The sequence below is a fragment of the Muscardinus avellanarius genome (assembly GCF_963383645.1).
Source record: "Muscardinus avellanarius genome assembly, chromosome: 11".
Classification (NCBI taxonomy): domain Eukaryota; kingdom Metazoa; phylum Chordata; class Mammalia; order Rodentia; family Gliridae; genus Muscardinus; species Muscardinus avellanarius.
In genome coordinates this window covers 6,334,081-6,351,761 of record NC_137797.1, presented here as the reverse complement: position 1 = coordinate 6,351,761, position 17,681 = coordinate 6,334,081, and the positions used below count along the sequence as shown (strand labels likewise).

General features: G+C 55.8%; 1 protein-coding gene across 3 annotated transcripts in view; it reads right to left on the bottom strand.

The window, feature by feature from the left end:
• The window catches only part of SCUBE1 (signal peptide, CUB domain and EGF like domain containing 1), a gene marked incomplete at both ends in the record, with an annotated part of 120,223 nt that overhangs the window by 86,266 nt on the left and 16,276 nt on the right, over positions 1-17,681 (bottom strand). For all 3 annotated transcript variants that reach the window (XM_080705478.1, XM_080705479.1, XM_080705480.1), the window contains one exon: positions 14,629-14,757. In XM_080705478.1, coding sequence (XP_080561604.1) covers positions 14,629-14,757 — 129 coding nt within the window. The remainder of the gene's footprint in view (positions 1-14,628; positions 14,758-17,681) is intronic.

Sequence of the window (17,681 nt, the reverse complement as noted above, 5' to 3'; positions counted from 1 at the left end):
CATCCTTCCTCAGCCTGCTTCCCCCAGACAGGGTACGGGGGGTGTGGAGGTGAGGCTGCCCTCAGGGGGCCATCCTGCAGGGGAAAGGTACTGAGGCCAATGTCTGCTGGCCCCTGGGTGGGGCCAGGAGAAGCTGGGGTCCGGGCTTGCCGGTGTGGGGTGCTTCCCGTGCAGCCACCGTGGAGACCCTGCCACAGGCACCAGCTACCTCCAGGTCCCTGAGCGGGGAGCTTTTGGCAGGAGTGCCAGACACGGCCCTCTGCCTGCTGCCATCTACCCCTGGGCCCAGGCTTCTGCCTGTAGGCTGGGTACGCGCGGTTCCCACCTCCGCCCCCACCTGGGGAGCCTCTGCGCAGTCCAGGCGGGGTGAGCTGCTCACCCGCCCGCCCTCGCACACAGCTGGTATTCCTTACCCCAGCGCACTGCGCTGGGAGTCTTCCTCCACATGGCTGGGAGCTCCTGGGGCAAGGAGCACCTCTAGCCAATCTCAGAATGCCCTGACCTGGCAGACGGGCGTGCCGGGGCATGTGCCGAAGAGGTCAGCCGGGCCACAGATGGCTTCCCCCGGGCAGCTTGGCCGTCCCAGCAGAGGGTCAGGGCAGGAGGCTGTTCCTCGGCACCCACGGGCCACTGGCTCCCCACATCCTGGGCTTTGATTACATTCCCCCATCGCGGCCACACGATTACGTATCAACAGTGAAGACATTCTGAATATCGGGGGCAGTGGCCCGCAAACATCAGTGCTATGACTATAACCATATAAAGTTATGTCTACGCCCGGACGATACTGCCCGTGGATGCTGCCCATCTGCAGGGCTGCCCAGAAAATGGGGGGAATTATTTTCAGCCTTTTTTCTTGATTTCTCTGAGTGGTTGGGTATAATTATCCACGTGTGGAAGACGGATAAGTAAATAGACACTTGCAGTGAGTCCTGACTCCGGTGGGTCCACGGGAGCAGAGTGGGGAGCCAGAGACCAGGAAAGAGGCATGGGGGGCAGGGGAGGGGGAAGGGCTCTCTAGGACGGGGGAGCTGTACATGCAGGGCCCAGAGGAGAGGGGGCCCCAACAGGCTTGACACTGAGTTTGCTTGGAGCCAAGGAAGGAAGGAACACTAAAGTTCCAAGCAGGGCCAGACCATGGACGGCCCAGGTGAGGAGCTGGACGGGCCCCTTGCCAGCAACAGGGCAGCCACCGATGGCTGGTTCCGAGGGCCTCCACCGGAGCCAGGGAGGGGCGAGGACATGACAGCAGGCTGGCCTGTGGGATCTTGTACTCATCACTGAGGCAGAACCCCAGAGGCTCCGGAAGACCCCAGCCCGAGCAGCCACCAGAGCTGTCATGGCAGCCCGCTTTCCACAAAGGAGCGCCAGTGGGTGCAGCTGTCTCTGCCAGCTGTCTATTTCTAGCTATGTGGCTGGGACGGATGGGTGCCAGGGAGGCGTGCTAGGCCAGGCTGATGCCAAGGGCTGGCTAATGGCCACTAGCCCCAGGTCAGTCCTGTCCTGCTGGGGTAGGAGGGTCCTCCAGCATCTCCCAGACATGGCCAGGCCCTGCTAACGTCCAGGGTGACCCCAGACATTGCCCAGGGCCTAGATGCTCAAGACAAGCAAGGGTGCTGGCCGAGGTGCGGCGGGGCTGGGGCACCTCGTTGGCTGCTGATGCTCCGTTTAGGCACGCGCCTTGCCGTCTGGACTGGGCATGCGTTCTGGTGGTGGGGTTCTTAAAAGAGCCTTCACAAGACACTTCTTGTTTATCCTCAGAGTCCTGACCTGGCCCTTGGCATGGGGGCTGCAAATGGGAGCGGGCCAAGTGCCTGGCCACCCTCTGCCCGCAGCCCCGTGTTTTGCTTTGCTGTTTATGGACTTGTATTTTCTGCTCCAGGACAGAGCAGGACTTCTTCCCTAAGCCACCAAATGGAGACCAATCCAAAGGTGGGGCCGGTAAGAGGTGGAGTAACAGGAGATCCCAGCCCAGGGGAAGGAGGACTCGCCGGCTCTGGGAAGGCGCTCCAGGCACAGATGAGCTGCAGGGCGAGGGCAGGAGGGGCCACTATCCCCTCGTGGCGGGAGCCACCAGGCTTCCACACAGACCCCTGCTGAATCCCCAGGGCCCCTCTAGGACCATCATGTCTCCTTTCCAGGGAGAAAGAGGGAGAGAGAGAGAGAGAGGGAGAGAGAGAGAGAGAGAGAGAGAGAGAGAGAGAGAGAGAGAGATAGATAGAGATAGGCACGTTAAGGCCCAGAGTGGCCCAAGTCTGTGACCCCAGCATGTAGAACCCCAAGGAGCCAGGCGTGGCGTGGCCTGGGGCTGCCAGGAGACCTGCCCAGAAGGCATCCCTGCGCGTGCCTAAGACAACGCTCTGCCCCAGCAGGTCTGTGCTGTCCCACTGTCAAGCCGCGCTCCTCCTGAAGGTCAGAATCAAACACTCTGCCCCTTATCTGGCCACCCCAGCCCTCCATTGCACAAACGAGCCCCCCAGGCCCCGGGGAGAAGCACTAAGTCAAAATGGAGTTTGGCCCTCCAGGCGTTCCCGGGGAGCAGGGAAGGCCCCTCCAAGACAGCTGGGTCACGGGAAGCCCAGGGCGTGGTGTGCAGCTGGGCGGTCAGAGGCAGGAGCGGCAGGTGCAGGGCACTGGGAAGGGGTGCGGGCGGGGTGGTCAGGGGAACAGGAGGTATCCAGGTGCTGGAAGTTAGGCTGAGAGAGGAAGAGAGAGGTGGGACTGTGTCTTGCGGGGATGAGGGACACACAGGCCACTGCCCGAGGAAAGTCATTTGGAGACCATGCTACCAAGTCCCAGATGTGGGGGGGAAGCAGCCCAGCCCAGGGGTTCCAAACTGCTCCTGGAGGCTATGCTGGACGCTAACCCCGTCGACCTTGCCTCCCATCTCAGCCGCGCACTGACCGTGACGCTGCTTGAAAGAGTTCTGCCTCGGACAGAAGCCCACAGGACCTGCAAGCCCCTGGGGGACACGGGGTTTTTCTACTTCACATAGGCTGCCCCTCTTTCACCCCAGGGCCTGCCTGGTCCCCCCAAGTCCAAGCTGGCTCTGGGCCTGAGGCCGTGGCAGGCGGCTCCCCTCAAGCTGCCTCCCTCTGCTCCGCCACTGCGCTCCCCACTCAGCAGAGATGTGGGGGAAGAGGAGCCCTTTATAAAGATGTGTGGCTGGCCAGTGTTTCTTTTTCGCAGGCCAAGGCATTCCCACCAAATTAGCAGTTGTGAAAGCGGAGAGGAGGAGCAGGCCAGCATCTGACTTGGACTCTGATGGCCAGTGAGCGCCTGCAGCCAAGTGCGTTCGGATCACCTGAGTGTGGGCCAAGATGGGGAAAGGTGGGGTGGGAGGTGGGAGGGAGGGAGGGAGGGAGGCAGAATCGCTTCGGTTAACCTTAGAAAACACTGGTGCTTATGGGGAAAGCACCATAAGCTTTCCCCATAAAGGAAAGCTTATGGTCGGAGGTCGGAGGCTGTTTAGTTTTATGTTAAAATGGTCAGCATTTTTGCTCCGAGCAAGAAACTCGCTGGAGCTGTTGAAGTATAAAGACAAATAAACAGAGGTGACTTGAGCCCTCGCGAGGGGCTCGGGGAGCAGCACGTCCTCTCCAGGGTCCTCCGCGAGCCCTTCCCTCAAGCCAGTGGCCAGCCCGGCCCGCGCCAGCACCACCACAGCGACCGCAGCACCCATGGGGAGCATCCGGGTGACCCGAGTGCCCTCCGCTGCCCTCTCCTCACGAGGCAGCCATGCATGTCACCTGCACACCCACCTCCACGTCTGATCCTAACAGAGGGACCACCCCGGGTCACAGAGATCGATGTTGAGACTCTGAGAAACGAGGCTGAGGGACCCAGGTTCTAAAGGAAGCCCTGACGTCACGTGACCCCACACCAACCAATGAGGGATGTGAGGACCCCGGAAAGAGGTGGGGATGCTCGCTGACCTGGAGCCCGCGAGCAGCAGCGCCACGTGAGACGTGAGGGCCAGCACCCCCCCCCCCGGGGGGGGACTTCGCACACAGCACAGGGCACGGGCCTGGCCCCTGAATCTCTGGTGGTGCACACCCGTCATCCAAGTACTCGGGAGGCTAAGACAGGAGGATCACAGGTTCGACGCCAGCCTCAGCAACTTAGCAAAGCCCTCAGTGACTTAGTGAGACTGCTTCAAAATAAGAAATAAAAAGGGCTGGGGGGGGATAAGCCTAGAACGCCCTGGGTTTCGCCACGCGCGCACGCTGCTTTCTTTAGTAAGCGCTGACCTCGCACACCAGGAGTAAATGAAATGATACTGCCCCTGGCAGCTGGAGTCTGGGTGTCTGCCTGGCTCCGTGGCATGGGCTCTACAAAGCTCCTCTCATCTGGCCTCCGCCTCGTCACTGGCAAATAAGCAAATCAGTGATTCTCATGATTGCTTTACTAGGCCACCACTGGCCGCACCTTACAGAAGAGGCCGCAGAGGCCCAGAGAAGCTGAGTTACTTGCCCGGGGTCACACGGTCAGTGATGGGCTCCAAGCCAGGAAGGCTGGTCCCCTACGCTTCCAGCAAGTAGGAAATATGTCACCCGTGTTCAAAATGTGCGCTCCTAGCCCAGGGCATGGGCCGGCACAGGCACTCACCAAATCTTCATGAGTCAAACAAGTGCCAGGATCTCTGGCTTTCACAGCTGTCTAGATGCTGATGGTTTGACGGTTCCCCAGGTCTGAGCTTGCAGCCATTTCCATTCGGGCAGTTGTTACCCATTGCAGAAACATCCAGCCAAACAGATTCCGGGCCCCTTGCCCCACTCCCACCGCCAAAGTGGCCCAGCCCCAGCCTTTCGCACCCAGCAACACCAGCACAGGCACACGGCGACTGCAGGCAAACACCCAGTGGCCAGCTTCCGTCCTCACGCTCCCTTGGCCCCCCGCATCTCATCCTTGAGGAATCCCTGTCGGCTACTTTCTAAAGCTGTTCTGAGTCTAACCATCACCCCACCCTGTCAACCTGCGTGGGCCCAGCCACACCTCTGACCCTGGCCATTGCAGCGGTCCCCTGCTCACCCGACTCTGTCCCTTGTAGCCAGGAAGCCATTTCAGAGCCAGGCGTGGTGGCACATGCTTCATTTTGGAGGCTGAGACAGGAGGCTCGTGGTTCACAGACTGCCTCAGCTACTACTTAGTGAGGCCCTTTGCAACTCAGTGAGACCCTCTTTCAAATATAAAAGAATAAAAAATAGGGCTGGGGGTGTTGCTCGGAGGTAGAATGTCCCTGGGTTCCATCCTCAGTACCATACACACACACACACACACACACACACACACACACACACAAGACTTCCTTCAGAACATGTCAGTCCCTGGTTCAATGTCCCATGTTGTCCCAGTTGACTTATGATAAAACTGAAGCCCCTTTCTGGTGTCCGAAAGGCTCTGCAGTGCGTGGCCCCTGCCTGTCTCCTTGGCTCAACTCCGTCCTCCTTTCGGACACTGACCTGTCCCCAAACTCACCTCGCTTGTCTCCACCGCAGGGCCACGGTGGCCCCACCTGCCTGGACAGTGGACCTCCCCTAGCTCTTCACCAAGGCCCCCCGTGTCCCCTCCCCGGTCATCTCCTTCTGTGGTAGAGTTTGGGGGAAGTGACTGCTGAGGGTTTGCTCTAAGGGTTCTGCACACTTGATCTTGTTCTGTTGGGACTTGGCCGCCAGGCTGGGAGGAAGCTCACACCGGCCCGTGCAGAGACCAAGGCTTCCCACGAGCGCTACAGCCAACAGCCAACGTCAACCGCTAGACAGGAGCCAGGAGGCTTCTGGACGAGTCCAGCTCCGGCCTCCAGGTCGTCCTAGCTCCGTGTCTTCCAGCTGAGGCCGCAGGCGAGAGTTGAACCCGTGCAGCCTGTGACCTGCAGGATGCGCACTCAGGATAAGGGGCGTCTCAGGCCACTCCACGTGGGGGGCGCTGATGCATAACAGGCGCGGGCATCGCACCCACCCCCAGTGCTTTCTATCCTGCTGCTCTGTGTTAGTATTTTTTCAGTGGCTCCGACTTGACTGAGATGTGCTACGTGTTTACATGGTTAACTCCGCATTCCTTGCCACGTAGGCTCCTGGTGCGGGCTCAGCACCGATTTTCCTCACCACTGTGTGAACCTTCAGCTCTTCAAGTTGGCCGGCACACAGTAGGTGTTGAGGAAGATTTTCTTTTGAGTAAACCAATGGCTGCAGGCTAGGGGCGGCGTGAGCGTGGCTTCAACCTTTTGTTCCTGCAGTGCCTCACTCGTCTCCCTCACCAACCTGGAGCCCTGGGCGAGGTGGGCCACCTGTTTCACTGCAGAAGCATCCTACCGCCAAGCCACACCCTCAGCCGTTTGTTTTGTTTTTGAAACAGGGTCTAGTTAGGCTGCCGAGAGCCTCACTAAGTTTCAGAGGCTGGTCTTGAACCTGCGATCCTCCTGTCTCAGCCTCCCCAGCACTGGGATTACAAGCTTGTGCCACCCTGCTCAGCTACAGATTCTTTTATTTGTTCATTCTACAAATATTTATATAAACGCCCATGACATGCCTGACACTACGCTGGGTTCTGGGAGGCAGGTGGAGAGATGGACAAGACGAATCTTGCTTTCTGGGGAAGAAGGGGGACCCCCAACACAGAGGCACAGTGGGGGGGTGTGGCCACAGGAAGCCTCCAAGCCTGGGGGCGTTTGAGTCGGGTGTTGATGGACAAGCAGGACCTCGCTGGATCAGTGCTGGGGAAGGGGTCAGCAGGTGTGGCCATCGCCACAGGTTTGTGTAGAGGGCTACAAGAGCCAAAGGTGGTGGAGGGAGGAGGCTGGCGGGCCTGGCCTCTTCCAGGTTGAGGGGCCTGTGGGCCAGTGGGCAGGTGAACCAGACACTAGAATAAAAGCAAGGAGAACCCCAAGAGGAGGCTCCCAGGAGGGGCTCTGCAAGCCAGGCACACAGTGTAAGGCGATGTCCCAAGGGAAGCGCTGGGGCCCGCCAGGCGCCTAAACAGGCATCGAGCTCTTCCCTCGGCCCAGGGGGCAGGACAGGCTTTGGGGAGGAGGTGCTCTGGGTGAACTTTCAGGAGTGAGGGGTACCCTCTAGCACCCCTCTACCAGCCTGGTCTGGCAGGTTTGGGGATCTGAACACCCTCCGTGACCCCCAGATTCTTATGCAGGGAAGGGACGCCCGTCCGATACGTGGACAGTGAGTCCTTCCTGCGCACAGCCAGCGCTGTGGACAGAGGCTTACAGCCTCGGTCTTGCAAAACCTCGGGCCTGGACTCTGGGCCGGCCCTGCTGCTCACGGCTGTTGATTTTGAGTAGGCCACTTTCCCTGTGCGTCTCAGTTTCCTCATTAAAGAGGAAAATACTTTTCATAAAGGGAGACACTGATGGCTTCTGCCCAGGGATGTTGAGGAGTAATCAAAGAATGCTCGCACGGCACCGTGGGCCGCTTCAACAGACACAAGCCCCGGCCCCAGTTCCTCATCTTACTTGAGTACGACTATCGCCCATTAGTGGGAGCCTAATGAAAGTCCACGGGGCTGCAGTGAGCCGCGGATCCATCAGCTAACTCTGCCGCGGAACCCGGCTACGCATGACTTCCCTCGAACAGGGGTACAAACTGCAAAGGCGAGCCCCAAACTCAGACCCGGAGCAACTTGAGAAACATATTTTCAGTAAGTCAAGGTAAAGACTGAGGTCGGGGGAAACATCTGGCTAAGTGAACTAATGGCTTCAGGGGGAAGGAGCCTGGCTTTGTGGAGACGGGGAAGAAATTACCCACTGCTGGCTTTAATTTAAGATGAAAAAAAATCTTATTCTATTAGCCTAAATATTGCTCTGCTGTCCAATTGCATGGAGTTTGGAATAATATTTTTCAAACAGAACTACTGCTATTTCAAGTAATTACACAGCTCAAAGCAGCCATTTGGGGCTGGGCAGGACCTCATCAAGGCTCCAATCCCCTCTGGTGTCATTTTCTGTTATATTTGAGAAATTCCTCAATAAAGATGTCAAATAGAGCGAGGGCTGCACTCCCCCGCGGGCTGCTCTGGCCCCTCTCCAGGATACAGTCACAGGCCAGCCATCTCCGCAAGAAAATCACCCGCACGCTCAAGAGAAAGGAGAAAAGGATCCACTGTGAAAGCTCGGCAGGAAGACGCCTCCCTCCCCCACGGGGCAGCTTCTAGTGGACTCGAGCGCGCCTTAAGCACGGCGGTGTCCTGCCAAGGTGATGGGGTTTCGCCCTGGGAAGTTCAGCGGTGGTTCGCAGAGGAATGTTTCCACTGGACAAGAGTTTTCGCCCAGACTTCTGGAGGCACCGCGACACCCGGCCTCCCTCTCTGTGATGCCTGCCGGGCGTTGAGCTAAGGCTCGGCGGCTACATAAGCCGTGGACAGAGGGCCTTCCTGCGACTCAGGCAGCCGCTCCCGCCTCCGCCACTGAGCCCGCGGGCAGCACCATCAGGCGCCAGGCAGGGCGTTTAGTGACCGAAGCTGAGCAAGGGGGAGAGGCGGGGTTTGTGGCCAATGGGAGACACGCACTCCCCAGGGGCAGTGCGGCGGCCGAGGTGTGGGTGGGCACAGGGGCCCGGTCCTGGACTCACACTCCAGCCCATGCTCTGTTCTCCTGTGTCTGCAGGTCTCCCTGTGGAGGGAGGAGTCCGCGAAGGGGTGCCATGAACACCTGGAACCTGCATCCACTGCTAAGACCATATCCTGGGCATTTGGGACCCTAAAACCTCCTGCCCATAGAATTCCCTGCATTCCCTGCCAAAAGATAGGGCCATAAGCCATTTGTTCTCAGAGGGCCAGAGGCTGCCAAAGAACAAGCCCCGAAGCCAGGTGTGGTGGCGCACATCTGTAATCCCAGTGCTTGAGAGGCTGAGACAGGACTGCAGGTTCAAGGACAGCTTCAAGTAATAAGACTCTCATCAACCTAGTGAGACCCTGTTTGAAAAATCAAAATAAAAAAGGGCTGGGGATGTAGCTTGGAGGTATAATGCCCCTGGGTTCAATTCCCAGTAGTGTGTATATGCGCATACACACACACACACACACACACACACACACACACACACACACACACACAGCGCCCCAGCAAACAGCTACTTTCTTCCAGGGTAAACAGCCAGAATTCGACATTTGGGCGCGGGTGTCCTAAGGTTCAATGGTGTAGATGTGGCCGGGCTGGCAACAGGGGAGGGAACAGGTGGTCCACAGGCCGCCACTCTCTGGCACAAAGGTCCTACAGGTCCTGGAATTCTGAATCCAGATCTAGCCTTCGGGTCATGGGGAAGAATATGTATCCTTTTCAAAGGGAGAAGTTTGAGCTTTATCATGACTGTGAAATGTACAGCAGCTGGGGTGTGGGCCTCCAACTGCCCTCCTGCCCCAGACCCACACACATCAGAGGCTGCGTGGCTGTGGCCAAGCAGGAGTGATTGATGCTGGAAATACCGATTTTTTTTTTTTTGTAGGTCTGAGGATGGAATCCAGGGGTATTCAACCTCTGAGCTACACCCCCTGCCCTATTTTTTGTTCTTTATTTTGAAACTGGGTCTCACTAAGTTGCGGAGAGCCTCACTAAGTAGCTGAGGCTGGCTGCGAACCTGCGATCTTTCTGTCTCAGCCTCCCAAGTACTGGGATTACAAGCACGTGCGCCACCACGACCCGCATATCAACCACACCTCGACCACAACCCCCTTTTTAGCATTGAGAAGCCATTCAATAATCATAACAAAAAATTGATCCCCACCACCACTGTGTGGACAAACCAAACACACTTGTGGGTAGACGAGGGCTGTGGGCGGCCAGCCCAAAACCTCTGCCATGATGTGCGGGGACAGCCTTTTACATCCATGCACGGAGCTCTCCGCCTCTTCCCAGACTTAATCACCACCTGAGGCTGGTTTTACCCTCCTCCCCCCATTTCACAGTGAGGGGAACCGACCCTGGGAGGGTCTCAGGGGACCCAAAGTCTAAGACTCGTGAGTGGTGGTGCCAGGATCTGAGTTGGAATCTTTCAGTCTAAGCCCAGCCCCCTCTCCTAACTGAACCAGGTATCGAATTCCTGCAGCATTTCATGGATAAGGAAGGGGTTGGGACTCCAAAAGGTCAAAGGAGGAGCCCACGGTCACACGGTCAGTCCCGGGTGGAAATGAGGTCAGACGTCCCTGAGCTGGAGTTTTGTCTCAAGAAAACACACACACAGATACACACACACACACACACACACACACACACACACACACACACACAGAAGTCTGTTGGGAAGGATCTGCCCCGGCTAGAAGTGGAGCGGCCACAGGAACCCGTAATGGCTGCCATACGCGTAGGAGCCTTGTGACGCTGCAGTCCCTGCTCAGAGGAGGTGGGATGCGTGTGTGCGGTGAAGTCTTACCAGTTCTTTTAATCACTGTAAAAAGAACCCACTGTGGATCCATTCCCGGTTTTCTAAGGATCTCCACACTGATCTCCATAGTGGCTGAACTGGGTTGCACTCCCACCGACAGTGCAGAAGACTGCCTATTTCCCCACATCTTCGCCAACATTAATTGTTGACTTCTTTGACGGCCACTCTGACTGGGGTTAGGTGAAATCTCGGTGTAGTTTTGACTTGCATCTCCCTGATGGCTAATGATGTTGCACATTTTTTCATGTATCTACTGGCCATTTTTATCTCTTCTTTTGTGAAGTGTCTGTTCCATTCACAAGAAGTTGGCGATTGCTTGCTTGGGCTATTTGTTTTTCTAGTGTACCACTGCTGGGTATCTCTCCAAAGGGGCCGAAGCCAGAGGACTACAGTAACACGGCATACCCATATTCAGAGCAGCACAATTCACGATAGTCAAACCATGGAACCAACCTAGGTGTCCATGAACAGATGCATGAACTACAAAAGTATGGAAAATACACACAATAGAATTCTGCTCGGCAATAAAGAACAAAATGACATCATTGGCAAGATGGAAGGAACTGGAGACCATTATGTTACGTGAGGTCAGCCAAGCACAGAGAGTGAAGGGACGAGGGTTTTCTCTAATATTCGTGAGCTAGGGAGAATTTGGGATACCAGAGGGACTCCAGATAATGTAGAGGAGAAAATTCAGTGGAGCCAGGGAGGAAGGGGAGGAGAGGAGGGAGACTGAGGTTCATTAATGGAAACACAAGCACTGACTATGTGTGTACATGTGAATACGCTATTGTCAGTCTGGGTACTTAGTGCCGGGAGGGAAGGAAATCGGGAGGTGCGGGAGGACCAGGTACTGTGTGCATGTATGCCATGGTCAACACGATTTACATTATGATGTTAGACTATAAGGCACCAATAATAGCATAAAAAACGAACCCACTGTGGAAAAAACCCGTCGAAACGAAGATCTGCGCAGACTCTACTGGCAGTCTGGAGGGTGTATTAGCTACAGCGTAGAACAAGGGTGTGTATGTACCGTACAGGTGTTCTGGGGGTAAGTGGGCTGGGGTGCAGTAGACAAGCGGGCTTGAAGGTGTCCAACCAGCCCACGGCAACACAGTTCATTTGGCAACAGTTTGGGTGACTGGTGCCAGGCGCTCTGCTACCCGCTCTCCACCCATTCTCCTGAATCCTCCAGGGACCCTGCGGGACAGGGACTATGCCTCCCTCGTGCAGAAGCACTCAGAGGTGGAGCTACTGGCTCCTGACGGGAGAGCCAGGATTTCAGCGGCCCCAGGCCGGCCTCCGTGGGTGGAGTGTCCTCCACAGAGCGATACTACCTGCTTCTACTGACCAATCCCTGAAACACGCTGTCACCTGCAGGGAACGGCTGGGAAAGCGCGCGCTGGCGTTCTGGGAGGATTACGTGAGCGAGCGCTGGGACAGTACTTAACCCGGGGTGGAGCATGACAGGAGTTGTGCGGCCCTGATCAAAGGCTCCGTGGGCTCCTTCTCACAGTCTGAGCCCAGCCTCGAGGCAGTGCCTGCGTTCCCCACCCCAGCAAGTCCTGGGGGCTCCGTGTAGAGCTACTTCCTCTATGGAGCCCCCTGAGCCCCACGTCCACCGCCACCCTCACTCCATCTGGCCCTTCTGGGCTTCAGTAACTTGCTGTCCGGACTCTGTTTTGGCACTTATGTGGGATGTAATTACATGTTCACAGATCTGTTTCCTATAACGGCATTGTCTGAGACCCAACACACATTAAACAAAAACAGGCAGGGAGCTCAGGCTGTCGGGCCAGTCAGAGGCAGGGTCCCGAGTGCTGGGGGAGGAGCGGTCTATGCCCCGTGCCAGCAGGCGAGCTGGCCCCATGGAGGTTGGCTCGCCTCGTTGGAAAGTGCCGCATCAAATTCTGCAAAACTCCAAACGATCTCTGGACCCCTTAGCCCCACCTGTGGGAAGCATCCTAACCAAGTACTCAGGAAGCCGGCTATGGTGGTGCACACTTGTAATCCCAGTACTTGGGAGGACTGCAGGCCCGAGGTCAGACTCAGCCACTTAGCCCGGCCCTCCACAACTTAGTGAGACCCTGTTCCCAAATAAAAAACAAAATAGGGTCGGGGGGTGTGTTCTGGAGGCAGAAGGTCCCTGGCTTCATCCCTAGCGGTGCAAAAAACAAAACAACAGAACAAAACGCTCGGGAAAACAGGAACAAAGATGTCTTGAACCCAGAATCACATCTGGGTTCTGACGGTAGACACAAACTAAAAAACACAGGAGAAAGATGTCCACGTCACCTATGGTAGTAACGTCACCTGTTGTTGACTATTTAGAACTAGTAAGCACTGGTCACTTTGCTTTACACTGTCATTTTTATGACAGTGACCCTACTTAGATGACACAGTGACCCTACTTTAGAGTGGAGAGGTGAGGCTCAGGCCAGGGCCACACAGCCAGCTGCGAGCTAGTGTGAGCCACCGCGCCGCTCCGCCGTCTGGATGTTACCTCGGTTACTGCTCACGGCTGCCCCGGAGGGTGAAGCTCTGGGTCACCACCAGCAGGGGACCGGGGTCCCAGGAAGTCATGAACGTGTCCATGGTGCGCTCCTGCCGAGTCCACGCCTGTACCCTCTCAACGTCAGCTGCTGTGCCCCTCGCCACCCAGCAGCCAGCAGCGGAAGAGAACTTGGGGACCCGCCGGTCTGTCCCGTGTTAGGCCTGAGATGCTCTCCCTCCTGTAGGAGACTGCGAACCACCTCCCTTCCTGGTTGACTGATGTCCCCTCAAAAGATGCCTCCCTCCCAGAACTTGTCACTGTGACTTTTTGAAATATAGTCTAGGCAAATGATCAGGTTAAGACAAAGGGGTTAGAGTGGGCCCGAATTCATTATGACTGGTGTATGTATGTATGTATGTATGTATGTATGTATTTATTTATTTACTTACTTTTTTTTTTTTTACTGGAATTGAACCCAGAGGCTACCTCCCAGCTACACCCCTAGTCCTATTTTATTATGATACAGGTCTCATTACATTGCAGAGGCCTCCCTAGGTAGCTGAGGCTGTCCTTGAACCTGCGATCCTCCCATCTCAGCCTTCCAAGTACTGGGATCACAAGCGTGCGCCACCACGCCCGGTGACTGGTGCCCTTATAAACATGAGGGATTTGGACATAGAGACAGGCACATATCGAGCTAAGACGGCGTGAAGGCGCGGGGAGGGTGGCATCTACAAGCCAAAAGGTGGACGGGGTACTGTAAGCTGGGTGCTAGGCCGGGAACAGATTCTCACTCAAGGTCCTCAGATGGAGCCGACCCTGCCAACACCCTGGTCGTTGATTCCTAACCTTCAGAAGCACGACAGTATGACTCTGCCATTTAAGCTACCCAGTTTCTTTCTTTGTTATGGTGGCCCCATGCAGCTCAGCCAGGTTATTAGACACTTGTCAGACTATCAAGCAACTAGGAAAATGATGGTACCCGCAGCCACAGGAAAATGCTTGAGGCGCACAGGATGTTAAAGGGAAAATCGACCGTTCTGCCCATCTGCCCACTGCTACTGTCCGAACACACCTGGACTCAGAGAGAAGGAATCATACCAGTGGAATTGAGCTGTGTCCCAATTTCCTTCCCCCGCTTTTCTACATTTTCCCAATTTTATCTAGCAAAAGTGGACTATGCTTATGAAGTCCACACACTGGCTTCAAAATGTCTTCAAACCTTGGGAATATGGAGGTGTGCCAGAGTATGGGCTTCACTCCGTCCCCTCAAAATTCTTATGTGGAAGGAATTTAACCTCTCATGCTTCCAAATGTGACTATTTTTGAAGATAGGGCCTTCCAAGAGGCAATTAAATTAAACTCAGAGCTGTCTCGGTAGGCCCTACTCCAACGTCACCAGGGCCCTTAAAAGAAGAGGCGACGAGGACACAGAGACAGCAAACCCGGCGTGGACACTGGAGGGATGAGAAGGCCTAACAGGAAGGCGGTGGCCGTCAGCTCGCCAAGGACAGGCCCAGAAGGAGCCAAACTGCTCCTACTTTGACCTTGAACGTTCAGCCTCCGGAACTGTAAGGAAATACATTTCTGTCATTTAAGCCGCGCCGTCTGTAGTAGATTGTTAGCAGCCCAAGCAAACTAGCGGCAAGGCGCCGAAGGAGAACAGGCTTCCCGTGGACCCGACTGCAATCTACAGCTGAGAAGTTGGCAGCTGGTGCCCGGGCGGGACACAGCCGCGCCGCTCACCCAAGCAGTTGTGTCCGTCGTGGGCCAGCATGAAGCCATCAAAGCAGGTACACCTGTAGTTCCCAGGGATGTTGATACACTCGTGCACACAGCCCCCGTTGTAGGAGTCGTTCTCACACTCATCGATGTCTGCAAAAGGAAGGACACGAGAGGTGTCAGAGGAAGAGCCGGGGTCCCCTCGCCTGCCTCGCTCGAGCCACCGGACAGGAGTGGCGGGGGCATGAGTCGACAGGCGCGCAGTGACGCCCGCTGGGGACGCGAGAGTTGGGAAATGAAGATCCTGGCTCTGAAACAAGGCTGGCCGCATGCTGTGTGTGTGTGTGTGTGTGTGTGTGTGTGTGTGTGTGTGTGTGTAGGGGTGCCTTCTAGTTCCTACCCCAGGAGAAGCAGGTGACATTTACACCTGGCTCTGCGTCCCTTGAAAGCCTTTGAACCCTCACAGCCTGTGCGAAGACGGAGTAAAATAACTTAGCAGTCACCAAAAGATGAAGTCTCTGGAATGAAACAAAAGTCCACTAATTCCCCCGAAATACTTGCCTTTCATGTCGGCCACTAGCGCCTGCATTTCAAGCACTCCAGTGCCCTTGTTATAACAAAGGCTTCTGTCTCCTGAACAATGGCCAACAGCCTTCGGAAAGGTCACCCGTTTTGCTGTTTTAAGTCTTTTTCAATATTTCCCATCAGGGGCCAAAGGGTTATCAGTTCTGAGGTTCCAGAAAGAACAGGAACACCTCAGAGAAGAGGAACATGCCTAGTTAACATTCTACGCTGCCCTCTGCCCAAGACCTGCTCATCCAACTGCAAGTCATTATCTCTGGACCCACACTAACTCCACGATGCAGCGCCGTTAGCCTCAGTCCGGTTTTGGAAGACCACTACGGAAGCCCAGGTCACACACCTTTGGTGGCACTGGGATTCCAACCAGCGGAGCCTGGTCTGGGCCCCCAGGAGGCCCAAGTCCAGCGCCTGCCTGTCGGGGAAGCCTTGGGGCCCAGAGAGGCCCTGTTAGCAGTGGCCTGGGGGCATCCTCTGCTCCTCTGCCTTCCCCCTCGAGTGCTCCCTGTGCACCCCCATCGCCATCTACTCTAAGCCTGACTTCTGCAGGCTCCCAGACATCCTCGGGCGGGAAGGAGCCGGAAGTACCACGCTAGAACAGGAACCGGAAGTGGCGGGCCTCGGGAGAACCGGAAGGGCTATCCAAAGGGCTCCTGAGATGGAAGGGGCAGTCCTACCACTACCTATAGAAGAGGGATTTTAAGGTATGAGTTCCAGCTATGAGGCGGACATGGGGCCAGCCCGTGGGAGCGAGGAGGAGTCCACAGACAAGTGGTCCGTGCTCCCAGCCGCCGGTCCAGAGGGCAGAGCAGCTCATAGTACCGGGAAGCCATGGGGGTCAGTTAACTAGTTTGCAGCCACAATGCCAAGCTAGGAAGCAGGATCGGCCTCCAGAGGGGCTGCGCTCCCTCCTAACCCTGGAAGGCCCGAGCACTACCCAGACACTGCCTGCCAGAGACTGCTCTGCACGGGGGTGACTTCAGGAAAAACAGCAGGGGCTAAAGCCATGGTAACAGGGTCTGGGCCGTGTGGCCCACTCCTGGTGTCCACCCAGCCAGCTTCCTGGGCCACCAAGGGCCCAAGAGACAGGAGGCTTCTCTCACCTGCCCTCAGTGATCACCGGCATCGGCTGGGAAACAGGCTCCAGGTTTCTGCAACTGGATTCTGCAACTCGTGCCAATTGTTTTTAACCAGGATATGTAATACACTTAGCAATTGTAAACAGCTTTAACAGAAGATGTGAGACTTTAGGGTTGCTGAAAGAGGGCACAGGTTTAGAGACTGAAAGATACCGATTGCTGAGCAGATCCCATCTGCAGCCCTGCCCCTCCTCCAGAGCTCGCTCACGCGGTCCAGGCTCGGCTCCCCCTAGACCTTCTGCGTACACTCTGGAGCTACAGCAGCCCGACTTCAGTTCACGACTGTGTTTCCCTGGGCTTCCCATCGCAGCGGATGCCGCTTTCCTTCCACACTTGCTTCGACACCTATCAGCTTCCAGGCTGGTGTTTCTGCACTCCTCACACCCTCACAGGATGCTTCTGATCACGCATTCACGCTGGCTGCCAGCGTGAGTACCACTGCTTATTGACCTGACCCAGCAGCCTCAAACTGGTCCCTCCCTCCTTCCTCCCCTGAGCAGGTGCCTCGGGGGAAGCTGGCTGGAAAATAGAAGCTAGCCGGAAAATTTCCTGACTCTGGAAAATAGAGCCTGATCTGTCTAATCCAAACAGCAAGCGCGACTAGCAATTGCTGTTGGTCCCCTGGTGGGTCTGTGACTTCGGCTGGATCAGGCAGACCGAGGGAAAGGACTTTTATTTCATGCTTGGGTAAAAGAACTTTCATGCTGTACTTCAGAAGGAAATAAGCCACTATCTGTTTCTGAAACATACACCAGCCCTTTAAATTCTCGCAGAAACCCTCTGGAGTGGGAGTTTTAATTCCATTTTATGGTTCTGCAAACCAAAGTGCAGAGAGGGCAGGCATTTGTTCAAGGTCACAGAGTAAACGGTGGGGCAAGGATCAGAACAAAGGCCACTTATGCTACGAAGCCCACGTCCTTCCGCATCAGTTAGGATGTCCATCACACACCAGCCACTGGCAAAACGCTTTGTACATGTTATTTTGCCCTTAGCACATTTACACTGTGTACTGAGAAAGTAGTATCCAGTCATCCAAACATCTATCTATCCTACTTGTGCCTCATCTGTCCATCCACCCAGCCATCCACCCATCTATCCATCTACTCACACGTGTGCATATCTAGACTTCTACCCAAACATCCAGCCAGCCAGCCACCGACCACCCATCCACTTCCCCCATAACTATCCATCCAAATACCCAGCAACCGTTCTCCCACGTATCTGTTTATGCTAGGACATATCCGTTTAACTCTCCAGTCAGCTGACCACCCTTCCATTTACTCAATCAACCACACACCCTTTCATTTGTCTAGGCTAACGTCTACCCATCTATCTGAATATTCATAACGTCTACCCATC